Below are 17,273 nucleotides of genomic sequence, written 5' to 3'. Positions count from 1 at the left end.
ATTCCACCAAGTGCAATGGAGGCCAATACTGAAGTGGTAAGTCCCTCATTCATAGTGTTACATTTCCTTTTTCTCTGTACTGTGATGGACAGACTTTAATGAGAACTAAAGACAAATACACTGATGCTAATGAGCGGTAGAAATCTGTACATCACAGTTAAACTTGGTTTCAAACCAGGGTGTCACACTGATTTTAAAGCAGTTCACTTCTCCACTGGGACGGACACCTGTAGGTTCTTCTACTTGGAAAAATAAAGTCAGGAAGTTGCACACCATGGGTACAAAACACCAAATCAACAGCCAGTGAAAAGAAAATGAGAAACATAAGTAACAGAAAAATGTTTTTAAATCTATTTAAAAATTTTAAAACAATGAAAGTTTGAGTTTTGTGCACATTAAATTTGGGCTAGGATTTTAAAGTAATGCTCATGAAGATTAATATATTTTGTAATACAGTAGCCGATAACCTGAATTCTCATTTCAGCAGTATTCACACCTGCTGTCTGAATGAGACCCATGTGACAGAAGATTGTGGTATCACATACATTACAGTAGAACTTCAGTGGTGCCTTCTACTGTAATGTAGAAAACAGTAGAAGAAAAACAGAAGAAAATGACAGAAGAAATAAGTGACATGAAGAAAACTAACCTGAAGAAAATACAGTAAAGTGAACAGTGATGTGAAGAAAACTGACCTGAATAAAAAACAGTAAAGTGAACAGTGATGTGAAGAAAACTGACCTGAAGAAAATACAGTGCAGCCTGAAATCACCAGTCACATACAGACAATACAGTTCAGAATGTTTGAGCAGGGACAGATCAACAGACTATGCACACAACGGAATATCAGAAATGATCTCTAATTTTTTAGTCAGGATATTATAGATTCTAACTTGAAGTGCATAACTATTAAAGATCATCCTTACTCTGAGGGAACTTTGAGACCCAGAAGCAGAGCAGAGAAGTGACCACTTTTGGTTTCTGTATGACACAGGTGGCTGGCCATCCAGCAGGAAGGACACGCCCACTTCAGCTCAGGATCACAGCACACAGCTGCTCCGCTCCCAATCGCCTTCATATTAGTCATACTCACCTGTTTCACATTCCGAACCCTCGATGTTTAAACCCACAGGTCCCGGAAGGCACCGCTGCACATTAATGGTCCTATGACTGAAGTATACGACGGAGCTTCACGTTGCCTCATAGGTTATATTCTTGTTTTTGTTCTACACTACGTGTATACGCTATGGACAATAAAGAGCACTTCCTAGCAGCCTCGTCTCTCGCTCCATCTGTGTTGCCACTGTCACACTGTAGAAATGAATAAGCCAATACAAAGTAAGTGAGCAGCTCACCACTTACTGTGAACATATTGAAATTATTAATATAAACATTTTAATACCGTTAAAAAAATTGTGCGACAATGATCAATAAATGATTCAGTTACAAGCAGGGGTGATTCTAGGATTAGAGCTTTAGTGATGCAAAGCACACAATGAGACCAGCACCCCCATCTCACACACACACACACACACACACACACACACACACACACACACACACACACACACACACACACACACACACACCTGTACATCATTCCCTCACCTGTGAAGGAAGAACATCTGACTTTTTGGATGTTCTGTACAGCCACCACACCACAGACAGACTGTAACTGGTGTGTGTGCATGAGCGCATGTGATCAGTGCAGCTACTGCACGGCTTCTGGGAGAACAGGGTGGGGGAAGAGTAGGAGAGAGAAAGTGGATCGTATAATTCATGAGTGAAGGGACGATTGCTTTATTTTCATTGTTAATATATTATGTTTAAACCATATGCCTTCTACGGTTTTAACATTTTTTCAGAGACAAACTTCTGATCTACTTAAAGCCCACCTAAACAGAGCATGACTGTTAAATAAAGAAGAATGTAAATTTCCTCCTGAGAAACTAGTATATCACTATAAACATCTGAGCACATAAAACTGTGAGAATGACTGAGAATATCACATAAAGCTGATGTCTGAGCTCCCAATCTATAATTGTATGCAGTGTCCACTTGAGGTCTTTTCTTTGGAATAACTGCAGCTGAGGTTTATGGCTCTTCTTACATGCCAGACTTTGTAATGGACTTTCCACAGCATGAGAGTCAATTATGAACAATCTGATAAATATTCTAATCAAATAACAATTATTAATAATCACTGCATATCCTGGCACTTAATATGCCAATAAAAGGGACCTACATGAGATATTTTACTATTCTAATATTAACGTGTCTTATAAAATATGAGTTAAAGAGTGTGAGATGGATAAATGAGTGACTCATGTCTCTATATGATGATAAAGTCCTGATTTGCTACATATCTGATGGTCACTGTGAAGATTTGCTTTGTTCTGGTGAGTACTGGTGAGCTGAATCAGACAGATAATCTGATCATGGATATTTGATTTAACTAAAATGTGTGCAAGGTTTACAGCTTTGTTTGTGTTTGAGCCAGTGTTTTTTTCTTTGTAGCTGAAGTCATTCAGTATCTAGATCTCAATTCTGATGGCCATATTTGATGTAAATAATGGAAATAATGCATTACAATGTAAATAATGTGCTTAGAATGTTGTACCGTATTGGCAGCAGCAGTGGGCGGGACTAAACCCTCAGTGGCTCTATTGGCTCTATTGGGTTTCTGTATAAAAGAGATAAGTATTAAAAGTAAGTGAACAGCTCACAGTCACTGCATCCAAAGAAGTAGATGCAGTTACAATACATAATACAGTTACAATGTTTGTTCAAGTTTCCAGGGCAGTAGACTAAAAGGCTTTAGCACATACTGAAATAATGATGTACACAGGAAGTGGTTAAGAACTTTTTACTTTATGTGTTATTAATACAAGGTATGAGATCCAAAGCTATAGTGAAGCTACTTCCTCTATGTCACAATAACTGAGTTTTAAACAGTAGGGCCTGTACATTGAAATGTAAGAGACAGTTTCTGTATGTTATTAGCAGAATAAACTAGCTAATCTAGTTGTCTGATATAGTCATGTGGCAGGCACTTTTGAGTTCCAGGCTTACAGAGCTAGTAGCAATCATGTGTGTTCATAATAAATACTGGCTTGGGATACAGTGGACCATATTTAAATAGAAGATCTAATTGGTTAAACACATTCAACAGTTATTTAGGAACTGCAGATGCTGCTAAGCTGACTCTTTTATCCAAAGCAACTTGCAATTATGTTTCAGTACAACTTGAGAGTTAAGGGCCATGTTCAGCAGTCCAGCAATGGCAGGGCTTGAACCAGCACCCTTCCAATTACACAGCAAGTACCTTAATCATCAAGCTACCACTGCCCAAGGTATAGTGATCACTACATAGTTATTCTACTAGTGGTTCAAAGAGGTGGGTGTTGAATAGCTGACACTAATGGAGAGAAGGAGGATTAGGGGCAGGTCTCTCACCCAGCAGCAGGGGGCAGAGTGCCAGGCACTGTCTACAGGGCTGAAACTACTGTTTGGACAGCATCCCCTAACAGCCTATGATCACTTAGACTTAGCATCATATAAACAAATAAGATACTAGATTAATGTAAACATGGTGGTGTGGAACAAACCATCATTTCTTGGTTATTGGTTAAAATGGTTAAAATGGGAGATAAGGCCAGTGAAATTCCAATTCTTCTTCCTCCTCTGCTTATCTATAATATAAATGTATTTTAGCATTCTAGAAATACACAAATATAAGCAAATAATCACTGTCACACCTAGTACCACAGAAAAGGTTTGAACACAAGACTCAGATACATAAAGGAAGTCAAGCCCAGACTGTCTCTACTGTCTTGGTAAAGTAGAGAAGGGTGGAGTGCAGGGTGTATGGGATGGAGAACTCATCCTGGTCTACATCTCTTCATGACAGTAAGAATTTTACTACAACTTTGCTTATACTCATAAACCTCTCAACACCTATTTGCTGAAAGGTTTAAAGTTTAATGATTAAATATTGATTTTCATATCTGAGATCAGATGCAGTGTGAAGATGAGAAGAATCTTCATTCTGAGTTCAGCTTTATGTCTACTGACTCCAACTCCTACATAAGATGTGTGTTAGAGATTGTGTGTGTCTGTCTATGTAGGTCCCTGCCCCTGTATCTGGGCTTACTAAATCTGTCCATCTTCTTATGGCTTAACTCATATGAAAAAAACCCTCATTTCTATTTTTGCGGGCAGTGAAAAATAGAATGGTATTAATAGAATGGCCTTTGAGGTCAAATTATTATCATCAGTACTGAAAAATTGCCCAAGGACCAATCTGGATTTAAATCTTGATTCTCAACCCAGCTGTTTTCATAGAGAATATAGAGTGCATCTGGAAAGTATTCACAGCACTTGCCTTTTGCCAGATTTTGTTATGTTACAGCATTATTCCAAAATGGATTAAATTCATTTTTTCCCTCATAATTCTACACACAATACCCCATAATGACAAAGTGAAAAAAAGTTAATTTGGAATTTTTGCAAATTTATTTTTTTTTAAAAATCACATGTACATAAGTATTCACAGCCTTAGCCATGACACCTTAATAGAAATGAAGCCTTTATACCAAGATAGAGCTAGTACCAGAGTAAGAGCTACACAGACTATAGTTACCCCACCACCCACAAATTAAAACTAATAATAATAATAATAATAATAATAACCTGTAATAATAACCTGCTGTACTGTACTAGGATTTATTCTATGAGTAAATGACAAAGCACTTTTGTAAGTCGCTCTAGATAAGAGCATCTGCTATATGCCGCAAATGTAAATGTAATAATAATAATAATAATAATAATAAATGTCCTGGAGTGCAGTCAAATGGAGGTGATAACCCATCAACATGGTTATGTGTCTAATAAAGTGACCACTAAATGTATGTACAATGTAAATGTACAAAGATTAAAACAATGACCTTAAGCCTCCTACTATGGAGAGAGAAACATGCATCTAAAACTACTTTTGTTCTCTCTCTCTCTCTCTCAATAAAATTTGGATATTTTTTTTTGCTGGTTCATTATGTTAAAATGCAGACAAAATGTAGAGATAAATGGAGACAGAGAAATGCAGTAAGCTCCAGGAGCTCTGACGTGTGTGTGAAGTGACTTGGTGTGGTGAACCCTCACTGCCTCTATGCCAAAGCGCTCCCACATTTCAACACACACACACACACACACACACACACACACTTCTAAGATTTATCAGTTGCTAAAATTTTTTATGCTAATAAAACTCTTATATTAATAATATTAATAAGTACACTGTTTGTTAAAGTTTCCAGGGCAGATGATTAAATATTTAAAGCACATACTGAAAATTACACAGAATATTACACAGTGTAAACTCTGCTTGATCAATACACAGAGAGTGATTAAAAGTGGTCAGTGTAGGATAGGGGACACTAAATGAATTCTTACTATTAGAATATATAAATATTCTAAACATTGATACTATCCTGCTAAATAATACCTCAACAAGAATATAGAAATATAAACAAATAATCACTGTGAATATAAATAGCTTCAATTGGACCAAGTAGGCAAGTAGTTTATTAATGGTTCATATACAGTGATGTGAAAAAGTGTTTGCCCCCTTCCTGATATCTTATTTTTTTGCATGTTTGTCACACTTAAATGTTTCAGATCATCAAACAAATTAAAATATTAGACAAAGATAACACAAGTAAACACAAAATGCAGTTTTTAAATTACGGTTTTTATTATTAAGGGAAGAAAATCCAAACATACATGACCGTGTGTGAAAAAGTGATTGCCCTCCTGTTAAAACATTAAACTGTGGTTTATCACGTCTTTGGAAAGCTGAGTTCAATTTCTCTAGCCACACCCAGGCCTGATTACTGTCACACCTGTGTTCAATCAAGAAATCACTTAAATAGGACCTGCCTGACAAAGTGAAATAGACCAAAAGATCCTCAAATGCTACAAATCATGCTACGATCCAAAGAAATTCAGGAACAAATAAGATACAAAGTAATTGAGATCTATCAGTCTGGAAAAGGTTATAAAGCTATTTTTAAAGCTTTGGGACTCCAGCGAACCACAGTGAGAGCCATTATCCACAAATTGCGAAAACATGGAACAGTGATGAACCTTCCCAGGAGTGGCCGGCTGACAAAAATTACCCCAAGAGCGCAGTGACGACTCATCGAAGAGGTCACAAAAGACCCCACAACAACATCCAAAGAACTGCAGGCACCAGCATTATCACAGTATAGGGGGGTCGGATCCCACATCTTTCTGTATTCAAGAGTAGCTGGTGTTTTTGTGCATTAAATAAGGCTGTAGTTTATATAATTTATGCATCTGTGGGAGTTTATGGTGTTCAGGGTAGGGGAACAAAACCTACACACACATGGAAGCATTCAAGAGCTTGGTGTGAGGATGGTCTCATCAGGAACTTGGAGAGAAATGTCAAAACATTGAATGTGAGAGCTCTGAACATAAAGTATCCTGCTAAGTTAGAAGAAAACAACCATGTTTTCCAACCCCAAAAACCCAAATCTGTTTATATATATATATATATATATATATATATATATATATATATATATATATACATATATATATATATATATATATATATATACATATACATATATACATATACTCTCATCATTCTAGAGCAAGATCCTAGTTTGCCCTTTCCCTCCACTCTGTGTACTGCTTTCACACCAGCTTTGAGTCTGGAAAGCCTATCTAGCTAGGGTTTGAAACCCAACTATCTAGATTGCATTGAAAAATAAGTTTATTCATCAAGTTCAATAAGTTTCTAAATGTGAAACAGGTATTAGATCAGGTTCTTTTGCAATGCAGTTTTTTCACAATCCACAAAGTTAGGCATTTGTATTTAAGCCTTTAGTTTACTTTTGATCCTGATAGAAAAAATATAAAATATTGGAATATATATTATATTATTATTATAGGCCCACACCTAGTTCATTCTCCATTAAGAATGACAAACCAAACTGGCTCTTTTGTCTTTCTCATATTTCTGTTCATTTATAGTTTGTTTGTTTGGTTGGTTGGTATTTTTTTAATTTGCTCAATGTTTAAATATAATACTTTAGAGTAACATATTTCATTTTTTTAAATATATATTTTATAATGTGTTCCTTTGAGCTCAACACTACCACAAACTTCAAAAGATTACACAGATGACTTACTGACTTTGTGTGATGCTCTCCTAGAACAGATGAGAAAGAAATGGCAGAAGATATGTAGCTAAAACCTTTTACTAGCACTGTTTTCATTCACTGCATCTGAACATTGTATTGTTGGGCTTTATTTGTTCAGGAAATTCGGTAGTCTATCAATGTTTATTGTCTAAACATACTTTTTTAATTGTCTTTTTTTAAAATTAGAAATTACATAACGTATTTACTGAAGTGTGATTCAAACTCATGCATGATAATACTCTATAGTCTAGGAAAATGTCAGGAAATAAACAGGTGATATACATATACAATGTGAATCATATACAATGTGAATGAAATGTAAAGATATTTTTTGCCCTGTCAAAACACGAAAGAATCCTCTGCAGATTCAGTACAAAAGCCAAGCCAGTAGATCAAACATGATCCAACTATAGATGACCCATTGTGCCATCTAGCGTGTCGTAGTTTTACTAAGCTACTGTCACAAATGGCCACCCTCCTGGTGCCACTGTTTCTTTAGTTTCCCTGTCATGTCTGTTTTGCTTTACTTCCTTGTTCCGCTCCTTGTTTTCATTTTCATTTTTTGTTCACTGCTGGTGGAGTTTGTTAGATGCAGACCTTTTTATTTACGGCGGGAATTCACCTCCATGTTTATAATCGCGCTGTACATTCACCCAGCTCGAGCACACAAGAGGGTCTCCAGGAGCTGTATGGAGCGATTAGTGAACTGCAGAACGTTCACCCAGGCGGACTGTTTATTGTTGCCAGAGATTTCAACCACACAAGTCTCAAGTCAGTACTGACTAAATTCCATCAACATGTGAACTTTGCAACGAGAGGAGCAAACGTGCTGGATCTCATTTACACCAACATCTTTAGGGCGTACCGGGCGGAGCCCCTCCCCCACCTCAGATACTCTGAGCACATGCCTGTAATGTTGATTCCTGCATATAGACCGATCGTCAGATGCTCGAAACCACTTCTGAAGCAGGTGAGAACCTGGTCAGCAGGAGCCATCTTTGCTCTTCAGGACTGTTTTGAGCAGATGACATGAATCACATTCAAGGAGGCTGCTACTGACGGTGACGCTGTTAACCTGGAGGAGTATACAGCATCAGTGACTGGCTACATCAGCAAGTGCATTGATATTACCGTCTCTAAGACCATCATCACTCGCCCCAACCAGAAGTCATGGATGACTGCTGAGGACCTGCAACTCAGCCTTCAGGGCAGTTGACAAAGAGGCTCTTAGAAAAGTGAGAGCCAAACTGTCACGTGCGATCAGGGAAGCAAAGCGTGTACCCACACAGAGGATCCATGGACACTTCAGAGACACCGGTGATGCACAGCGCATGTGGGAGGGTATTCAGGCCATTACTAACTAAAGGGAAACATCACTTTCCTGTGATGGTGATGCCTCCCTCCCAGATGCACTGATTGACTTCTATTCACGGTTTGAAGCACAGAACAACGTTGCAGCGGCAGAGTCCATCCCTCCGTAAAAATGACCAGGTGCTGTGTCTGATTGTGGCTGATGTCAGGCAAACTCTGCGTGGAGTTAACCCACGGAAAGGTCGTGTGCTCAGAGAATGTGCTGACCAGCTTGCAGATGTCCTGACAGACATCTTCAATATCTCTCTGAGCTGCACCATTGTCCCAACATGCTTCAAGATTACCACCATCATCCCTGTGCCTAAGAAGCCCACGGTGTCGTGTCTCAGTGACTACCATCCTATCACACTCGCATCCATCATCATGAAGTGCTTCGAGAGACTCGTCATGAGACACATCAAGACCCAGCTTCCTGCTTCCCTGGAGCTCCTGCAGTTCCCGTACCGCTCTAACCAGTCTACGGATGATGCCATCTCCACCACACTCCAGATGTAAGTGCCAGATAGACAAAAAGGGCACAGACATGAGAATGCTGTTCATAGACTTCAGTTTAGCATTCAACATTATCGTTCCTCAGCATCTGATTGGAACATTGGGCTTACTGGGCTTGAACACCTCCCTCTGCAACTGGATCCTAGATTTCTTGACTGGTAGTCCTTAGTCAGTCCGGATCAGGAGCAGCACTTCCAACACCACCACACTGAGTGCTGGTGTGCCCGAGGGCAGCATACTCAGCCCTCTGCTGTTCACACTGTTGACTCATGACTGTGCAGCAATGCACAGCTTGAACCACATGAAGTTCGCTGATGACATGAATGTGGTGGGTCTCATCAACAAGGACGACGAGTCAGCATACAGAGAGGAGGTGCAAGAACTGGTGAGCTGGTGTAAGCTCAACAACCTGCATCTGAATGTTGACAAAACAAAGAAGATGGTGGTTGACTTCAGGAAAGCAAGGCAAGATCACTCCCTGCTTACCATCAATGGCTCCTCGGTGGAGATGGTCAAGAACACCAAGTTCTTTGGTGTTCACTTAACAGAGAACCTCACCTGGACCCTGAACACCAGTTCCATTACCAAGAGAGCCCAGCAACGTCTTTACTTCCTTCAGAAGCTGAGGAAAGCCCATCTCCCATCACCAATCCTCACCACCTTCTATAGAGGTACTAGAGGGAGCATCCTGAGCAGATGCATCACTACCTGGTTTGGGAACTGCACCATCTTTGACTGCAAGACCCTTCAGAGAATAGTGAGAACAGCTGAGAAGATCAATGAGATCTCTCTTCCCGCCATCACGGACATCTACACAACACATTGTATCCATAAAGCCACCAGCATTGTGGGAGATCCCACACACCCCTCACACAAACTGTTCACTCTTTTGCCATCTGGTCCCTCACCTCTACATTGTGCATCAGTTTCTTCCCAGGAGCCATCAGACTCCTGAACTCTGGCTAATTCCATTTCCAATTCCAACAAACGGACACTTACACACATACACACATGCTTATACACAGTCATGCACACACATACATACATACATACATACACACACACACACACACACACACACACATACATACATACATACATACATACATACACTGTTTTTGTATCGTTTTGCACATTATTCCTACTTGCTGCTATAGCTCTGTACTAAATCAGCACTGTACTCTGAACTGTTCTGGCTTCTACCGGTGACTGTTATGTTCCGTATAGCATGTCACTGACTCCTATACACAACCCACTTTACATATTCCCAGTGCTGCATACTGGTAAAAATAAATGCACTGTCTCTTCATTGTGTATTGGTCCTGTCCTGTGTTTATTTATTGTATGACATTATTGCACTGTAATATATTGTTTGCACTAATGTAGAGTGTTGTCTGTTGCACTTGTTTTGTTTTATGTTGCACCATAGTCTGGGAGGAACATTGTTTTGTTTTTGCTGTATACTTGTATATAGCTGAAGAGACAAAATCCTTTTGAACCTTTCTTCTGTGGTATCTTGATTACGCTTGCCATTGCTTTTCTGTTTGCTCCGTTTGTGTATTATTTTTGTCTGTGTTTCCCTTTGCCTTGGTTTGTTACCCTCCATATTTTGTTACCCTCACTTATTGAACCACCAACTGCATTTGCATTCTGCCTCTTCCCTGTTTCTGCTGAAACATAACAGCTACAATCTGGTCATGACACGTGGTTGAAGTTCAAGCAGGTTTTATTTTTAAAAACCCACACATCTGAATGAAACGGAGATAAACATTGAATGTACAAAGAAGATATAAAAGAACATGAAAAAAAAATACATTTCATATTGTGCCAAGATTTTGGTATGAAGTTCCTTAAAAACTGAACCATGTTCAGGCACACTTCAAAGGCAGTTGCCAAGATACCGACGGCTGACTGTCAACTGATGGAGTGACTAACATAATAGTGATAAGGAAAATGAAAGGAAAATCACTCTGTTAAAGCTTGCTAACACAGAAAAGTATGTTAGGCTCAGTGGAATGTTAACCTAACTGTTAACTGTAAGTGTATCTTCATAATTCATTGAAGATAACAATGAATATACAGCGATTACACAAGGTATTTCTCAATAGAAATAAAATGTTACCTTAAAACAATTACAAATAACATGCTATGCTAATGTTAGCAAGGCATCTTACTGGCTATACTGGCTTGGATTACTGCCTATTTCCTGTCAGAAATATAATATATAAATATTTCTATAAATATAAATAACTTAGTAATATTTGTCAAGAAACATTTACAAAATGCTGTCCACCACATCACTGGTGCTTCTAACATGTTTTTCCTCTTGACGAATCAGCAGTGACACACAGAATTATGAGAGATGTTGGGCAGCAGAGGATACATCAATTTTGCCTTCCAAACTCGGTTCCATGGAGGAACCTTAGCCGGCAACATGTTATGCAAATTTCAGTTCAGACTTACTGCCTTCCTGCCTCAGAATGCTGCCTACAGTTACTGCAATTAGGTTTCAAACTGCTGAGTGTCATACACCAATGAATCAGAGAGAAATGTGGGCAATTGAGCCTTGAAATAAATGTCCTTATCAGGAGAGTTTAATGGTACTGTGCAGTAGTGTCAACAGTACATGGAGCATCACAGGGGTTTGTGGGTAACTGAACATTTGCATAAACAGTTTGGGAGGGCTCTAACTGGTTTGTGTGTAAATGTGCATTTGCATAAACAGTTTGGGAGAGATCAGAGGGGTTTGTGGGTAACTGCACATTTGCATAAACAGTTTGCGAGGGATCAGAGGGATTTGTGAGTAGACAATCATTAGAGTAGACTGTAGGAGCTCCAGTGTCTGAGACAGAATGGCTTCTGATGTCTTTAATATCCCCATAGCCACAGACAGAAAGTCAAACCTCAAAGAAATAAGAAAAAAGGTTATTTTGTGAACTTGAACTTAAACTATGATATTGATTTTTTTTGTCTTTTAGTTTTTTTAATTCATGTGAGGTATGAAAATTCATTTTTGGAGCCATAGTAAGGTCACTAGTGTCTGTAGTTTCCTTGCTTTGCCCAGTTTGAACACCGTGTGGTGTCAGAAGTAGCAGGTATAAATACAATATAAGGGAGCAACAGGCACTGTCATGAGAAATGCACTAGAAACTGGACTGGAGACACATTTGGAGGAACTGTTGTTTTCCTTTCTTTTTTAAAATTTTTACATTTTTATGTTTGTCTGAAATCTTAAAGCTAAATCTGTTTATTATTATTTTTTATTTAAATAATAAAGAGATGCAGCTTTAAGATTTCTTGTAGCCTGTATGTAATCATGCTCACACACATCAGGCCTCTTTGTGACTGTGCTAGAAAAGGCATTGTAATTCTATTACAGGTGTAGGCCTATTATGACCCACAGTCATGACTCACCCCATGGCTGTGTGAGGAGTCTTGGACGGACTGGCCTTTGGACGATGCTGAGAAGGAATTAAGGAATTAATCACAAATGAATAAATTAAATAATAAAATGTTACATGCATACATGTTATTGTTCACATTAAGCACTTAAACTGTAGATACTATCCAAATGCAGATAAACAGTGGAATAAATAAGCTTTAGTTTATTGTCTTTATTCCATATTTTAAAAGAGCTTGTTCATGTCAATTTCTAGCCAGCAGAGGGCAGCAGCAGGCAGCTCTGGGGTATAATGAGTTCTGTTCATAACTAATAAATGTGTTTAATCTACAATGCTTACAGCACAGATAAATGCTGCACTCCCATCTGGACATACAAATCCGAATGTGTTATCCTCATGTTGATTAATAAGTATTGCTTTGTGTGATCATTTTTGAAAGGTTTGTGTGTGTGTGTGTGTGTGTGTGTGTGTGTGTGTGTGTGTGTGTGTGATACCCTGCTCCTTTCTGCTTCTCTTTCTGAGAGTCACTGTGAGAAATGAGGTTCCCATCAGAAGCAGCACCAGAATCACACACACAACACTGATCACAGTGGAAGATGGAAATCCTGGAGAGGAAACAGTCATAATCAGTGAACCAATCACATTTAACCTTTATCCTGATCATTCAGAAGTGTCTGATGAAGCTGACAGTATGTGAGTAGTTTCACTCCATGCTGTACAGTCCTGATACAGTGTGTCAGCACCTGTACCAGGAGAGGAAGCTGATGTGTGTTTAGATCCTGAGAATGTGGTTGGTGTGGTGAACTGTGGACTGATGCATGAGGATGAATGTGATGATGAGGTTGAAACGGGAATCTCTGGATAAATAGAAAAATAAACACAGGAGTGACAGATAATCTGAGTCCATGTTATTATTGGTATAGACTGTGGACAGTGACATGTGTCCAGTGCATCTGTAACATATTTTAATGGATTTGCTGTAGAAGAGAATGTGACAGTTGCTTCAGATGTTGTGCATGGAGTTGCTTATATACTCTGTGGTTGTAAATGATGGAGGTGTTCGTGGTTGTATTTCTGGACAAGCACTTTAAAGCTTAAAGATTACTAAAGTAAAAGGCTATGTGTGTTTTAACAGATTTCTGAACGTGTAATGAAATATGTGGTTCATTTGACTCGTACACTTATAAATGTGTTTAATGCACATCACATTTGCTTTGACATGCTGAATACCGTTAAGTGAAGATACATATAGCAGAATAAATTAGATGGATACTAATGGTCAACTTCTAATTCAGACTCTTCTCATTTAGAGAGAATTAATTGCTGATCAGACACCCGGGTCAGACAGGAGCAGTGAACAAACTGCTGACAACTACCTACAGACACTAGACTTTACAGCCTTGCATACCTCAAGATTAGAAACATATTAGACAGGTTTAGCATGAACAATTAAACATGATTTCCTCTATATTGTGAAAACAACAAATATTACACAGGTCATGTTATCTACTCAACTGTAACTCTCAGATAGATCTGTATACTATAAATCCGGTATCCATGATTCGATTTCCAGTTTGATGTAGCTCCACACCAGTATGTACCAGAGTCCTGCACTGTTACATATCTAATAGTCACAGTCAGGATTTGCTTTTCTCTGTCATCATACAGTGATATGTTTCCCTTAGTTATATGTATCTCTGTTTTATTAACAAATGTTTTATCAGAACAGACAGCAGTGTTCACTCTCTTGCAGAAAAACTTGGGTTCATTCTTGTGGGATTCTGGGTATTTGCAGCTGATGTTCACACTTCCTCCTAGATAGCAGGTCTTATTGATGGGATTTCCATAGTGCAGACCTATCAGATCAAAACATTTGCATTTATTAACAATGTTTAATATTTCTATTCTAGAACTTACCATCCTAATAAAAAAGTAATGCTATAATAATAATAATAATAATAATAATAATAATATTAATATTATAATCATAATAAAAAAGGAAATGTGACACTTTTTTTTATATTGGTATTAACCTGACTGACATGATGATGACTGGTTAAGGAATTCATAGAACAATGATCTGATTCAGAGATCAGATCTACTTCAGACACACTTCCCTTACAGCTACAAACCCATGAAAATATCAAGTTTAGCTTAACCACTGTACATTTACATTTTTGGCTTTTAACACACGCTCTTATCCAGAAGAAAAGTGCAGTTTGGAGAAGTTAGGTTATTCTCTTTGAAAGCGTTTTTGGCTAAACTATATGTTACATGCTACTAACCTGCTGTTACATTGAGCTTCACTTCAGTGTAGGTGTTCAGTTGATCAGATACATTAAGAGCACACTGGTATGTTCCAGTGTCATTTACACTCAGCTCTCTGATAAACACACTGAAGAATCCTGCACTTCTATTATCATGAATTGAGAATCTGTCTTTATGAGTCCACGTACTGTTTGGATTTGTTGTTATTTGATCTAAACATGACTGATCTGTTACATTCTTACAGAAAGATTTCAGTTTGGTTTTGTATTCATCCTCATATTTGCACTTGATGGTGACTCTTCCTCCTCCACATGCAGTCACTGATATAGACTCCACATCCTTGGACTCTCCTGTATCTGAAAGACATGACAAACATCCATGTAAGCAATGGCTTCATATTGAAGTTGATCATTTTGTTTCAATTCATCCTTCCCTTTTTCTCAGCTGTGTTTTAGTCTTGGTTTGATTTGTTCTGCACCTTCTGTATGTCACTGTATGAAATTCCCTGGGAGATGTTATCAGTTATAACACCATTATGCCACTGATCATCAGTACTGTAACATGTGTTTGAGGGGTGTCATCTTAAATGGGATGAATACAATGTCACTGTAATGGGGCTCAAACCCAGGACAGAGAGGTGATGACCCTGACACTGCTGGGTGAGTTACCACACTTTAATGAAGGTGGGCCCGTGTGCAAAACAGTTAGATCTTAGAACAGGTAAAACAAGAGAAGTAAAAAAAAAACAACAGTAGGGAATCTAACCCCGACCACTTTGTTGCAAACAAACAAGCTCCCGCTAGACTAAAACAACCTGCGCGTATATATCGCACTTCACAGGAATGGAGGATGACAAAACAGGAGCAAAACTGAACACCATGCTGAGCGTGGAAAAGGGAAAACAAAGGATGCTACAGAAAGAATGGCAGCCCCGATGCACTGGGGAAAACCAAACTCTGAAACTTCCCAAACAAAAACAGAAAAGAGGGAAGAACATTAATGGCTAAGGGGAGCCTTGGGAGAGAACCAGACTCGAGAGGGGAAAACTGGAGAAGGGAGGGGACGTGTAAAAACACAGACAACCTCACAGCGCAGAAGAGAGGTGTAGCACAAGGGCTCACAGACCTCAATACCCAGAGTTACCAGCTAGGAGCTTGGATCAAAACTTTAGCAAAGACCCAACACTGAGTGACTGTGTCACTGGGCTTATATAGATCTACCCCAGCTGTTGGGCATCAAGCCTGATTAGTAGTGTGCCTGATGCCAACCCTTACAGTCACACTGTCATAAGGACACTCAGGACTTCTGTGGCTCAGAAACTCCAGTGACTCAGAGACTTCCAAGTAAAAGTAAAAAAAAATAAATAATAATAATAAATAAATAAATATATATATATATATATATATATATATATATATATATATATATATATATATATATATATTTCTATGAGGTCTTTGTGGTTACCCATATTTAAAATTAATTCTGTCACTGTTCTATTGCTTCATCTTCAGAAACTGTACTGCTGTAGTGTCAGCCATGCATCTGTTGTTGCTAACACAAGGATTGCTCTTTCCTGTAGATGTTACTCACAGCTATCAAGAGGGAGTGAGCTCCAACTGCTGCTGGTGTTTGGCAACATGCCAATATCGTATTTCTAAGAAGGTGAAAGGCTAGAGGATCTTCCCATTTAAGTTTTATTTAGTAATATGCTGGTTATAATTTAAATGTGTGCTTCACTTTAGAACAAATGTGACTACGAGTATACATCAGCTCCACACTGATACCTTTTATTGACTTCCACAGTGAGGCCTCTGATCTTCCTGTTTTACACATTTCAAAATGCAGTCAACACACAGTGGCAATGAACTGCTAGTCAAACTATCTTTGAGTTTGTGTTAACCCTTTAGGTCTCATCTTTGCACTTCATGGCGCCTCCCACATATTCAGTTACATTCGCAGAGAGTTCTAACATTCCAGTTGCCTAATTTGGAAATCATTTTGCATCGAAGGTTCCGGTCTGCATCGGGCGTTGGACACCCTCACGGGTTTGTTCCAGCACCATCATCAAGTTAGAGCCAGGTCCTCTTTGCTGATGGGATTGTTTAGAATATTCACGTTTCCGTAGCGGTAGAAGTTTTTACAGGGCCGGGTTGCTGGCCCGGCGCCTAACCCCCCTCCTACTCCGGCGGAGTTATCCTATTTTGGCAGAGTATCCTACAATGGCGGAGTTATCCTATTTTACACATTACAAAATGCATTTTTGATTCAGGCATCACACGGTGGCAATGAACTGCCAGTCAAACTATCTTTGAGTTTGTGCTAAGTCTTTAAGTCTCATTTTTGCACTTCATGGCGACTTCATGGCGAGATCTAAAAGTTCACCAAAAGTGTCCATCTAAACAAAGACTATATTTGACCCTGCTGAGAATAATGATTAAAGATTGATTTTCATACCTGAGATCAGATGCAGTGTGAAGATGAGAAGAGTCTTCATTTTGAGTTCAGCTTTATG

General features: G+C 38.7%; 1 protein-coding gene and 1 long non-coding RNA gene across 2 annotated transcripts; both read right to left on the bottom strand.

Annotated features, from left to right (window-relative positions):
- Positions 1-11,847: 11,847 nt before the first annotated feature.
- LOC118242758 lies at positions 11,848-13,073 on the bottom strand. Its single transcript, XR_004777017.1, has 3 exons — positions 12,985-13,073; positions 12,504-12,550; positions 11,848-11,992 (listed from the first exon to the last, which is right to left on the bottom strand). It is a non-coding gene; the product is annotated as an uncharacterized LOC118242758 (long non-coding RNA).
- A 636-nt stretch (positions 13,074-13,709) lies between these two features.
- Positions 13,710-17,273, bottom strand: LOC118242724 (CMRF35-like molecule 6). Its single transcript, XM_035535041.1, has 3 exons — positions 17,216-17,273; positions 15,001-15,114; positions 13,710-14,346 (listed from the first exon to the last, which is right to left on the bottom strand). The coding sequence occupies exons 1-3, from the start codon at positions 17,253-17,255 to the stop codon at positions 13,997-13,999; spliced, it is 504 nt and encodes a 167-aa protein (XP_035390934.1). The 5' UTR covers positions 17,256-17,273; the 3' UTR covers positions 13,710-13,996.

Source organism: Electrophorus electricus, chromosome 16, assembly GCF_013358815.1.
Source record: "Electrophorus electricus isolate fEleEle1 chromosome 16, fEleEle1.pri, whole genome shotgun sequence".
Lineage (NCBI taxonomy): Eukaryota > Metazoa > Chordata > Actinopteri > Gymnotiformes > Gymnotidae > Electrophorus > Electrophorus electricus.
Note: the sequence above shows the minus strand (reverse complement) of the source record. Positions and strands in the feature narration are given on the sequence as shown.

Excerpts from the sequence above, each read along its gene's own strand:
- LOC118242724 (XM_035535041.1), bottom strand. The coding sequence starts at position 17,255 with ATGAAGACTCTTCTCATCTTCACACTGCATCTGATCTCAG. Across the intron at positions 15,115-17,215 it reads CACACTGCATCTGATCTCAG|ATACAGGAGAGTCCAAGGAT; the intron begins GTATGAAAATCA and ends CATGTCTTTCAG. Across the intron at positions 14,347-15,000 it reads AACCAAACTGAAATCTTTCT|GTCTGCACTATGGAAATCCC; the intron begins GTAAGAATGTAA and ends TTGATCTGATAG.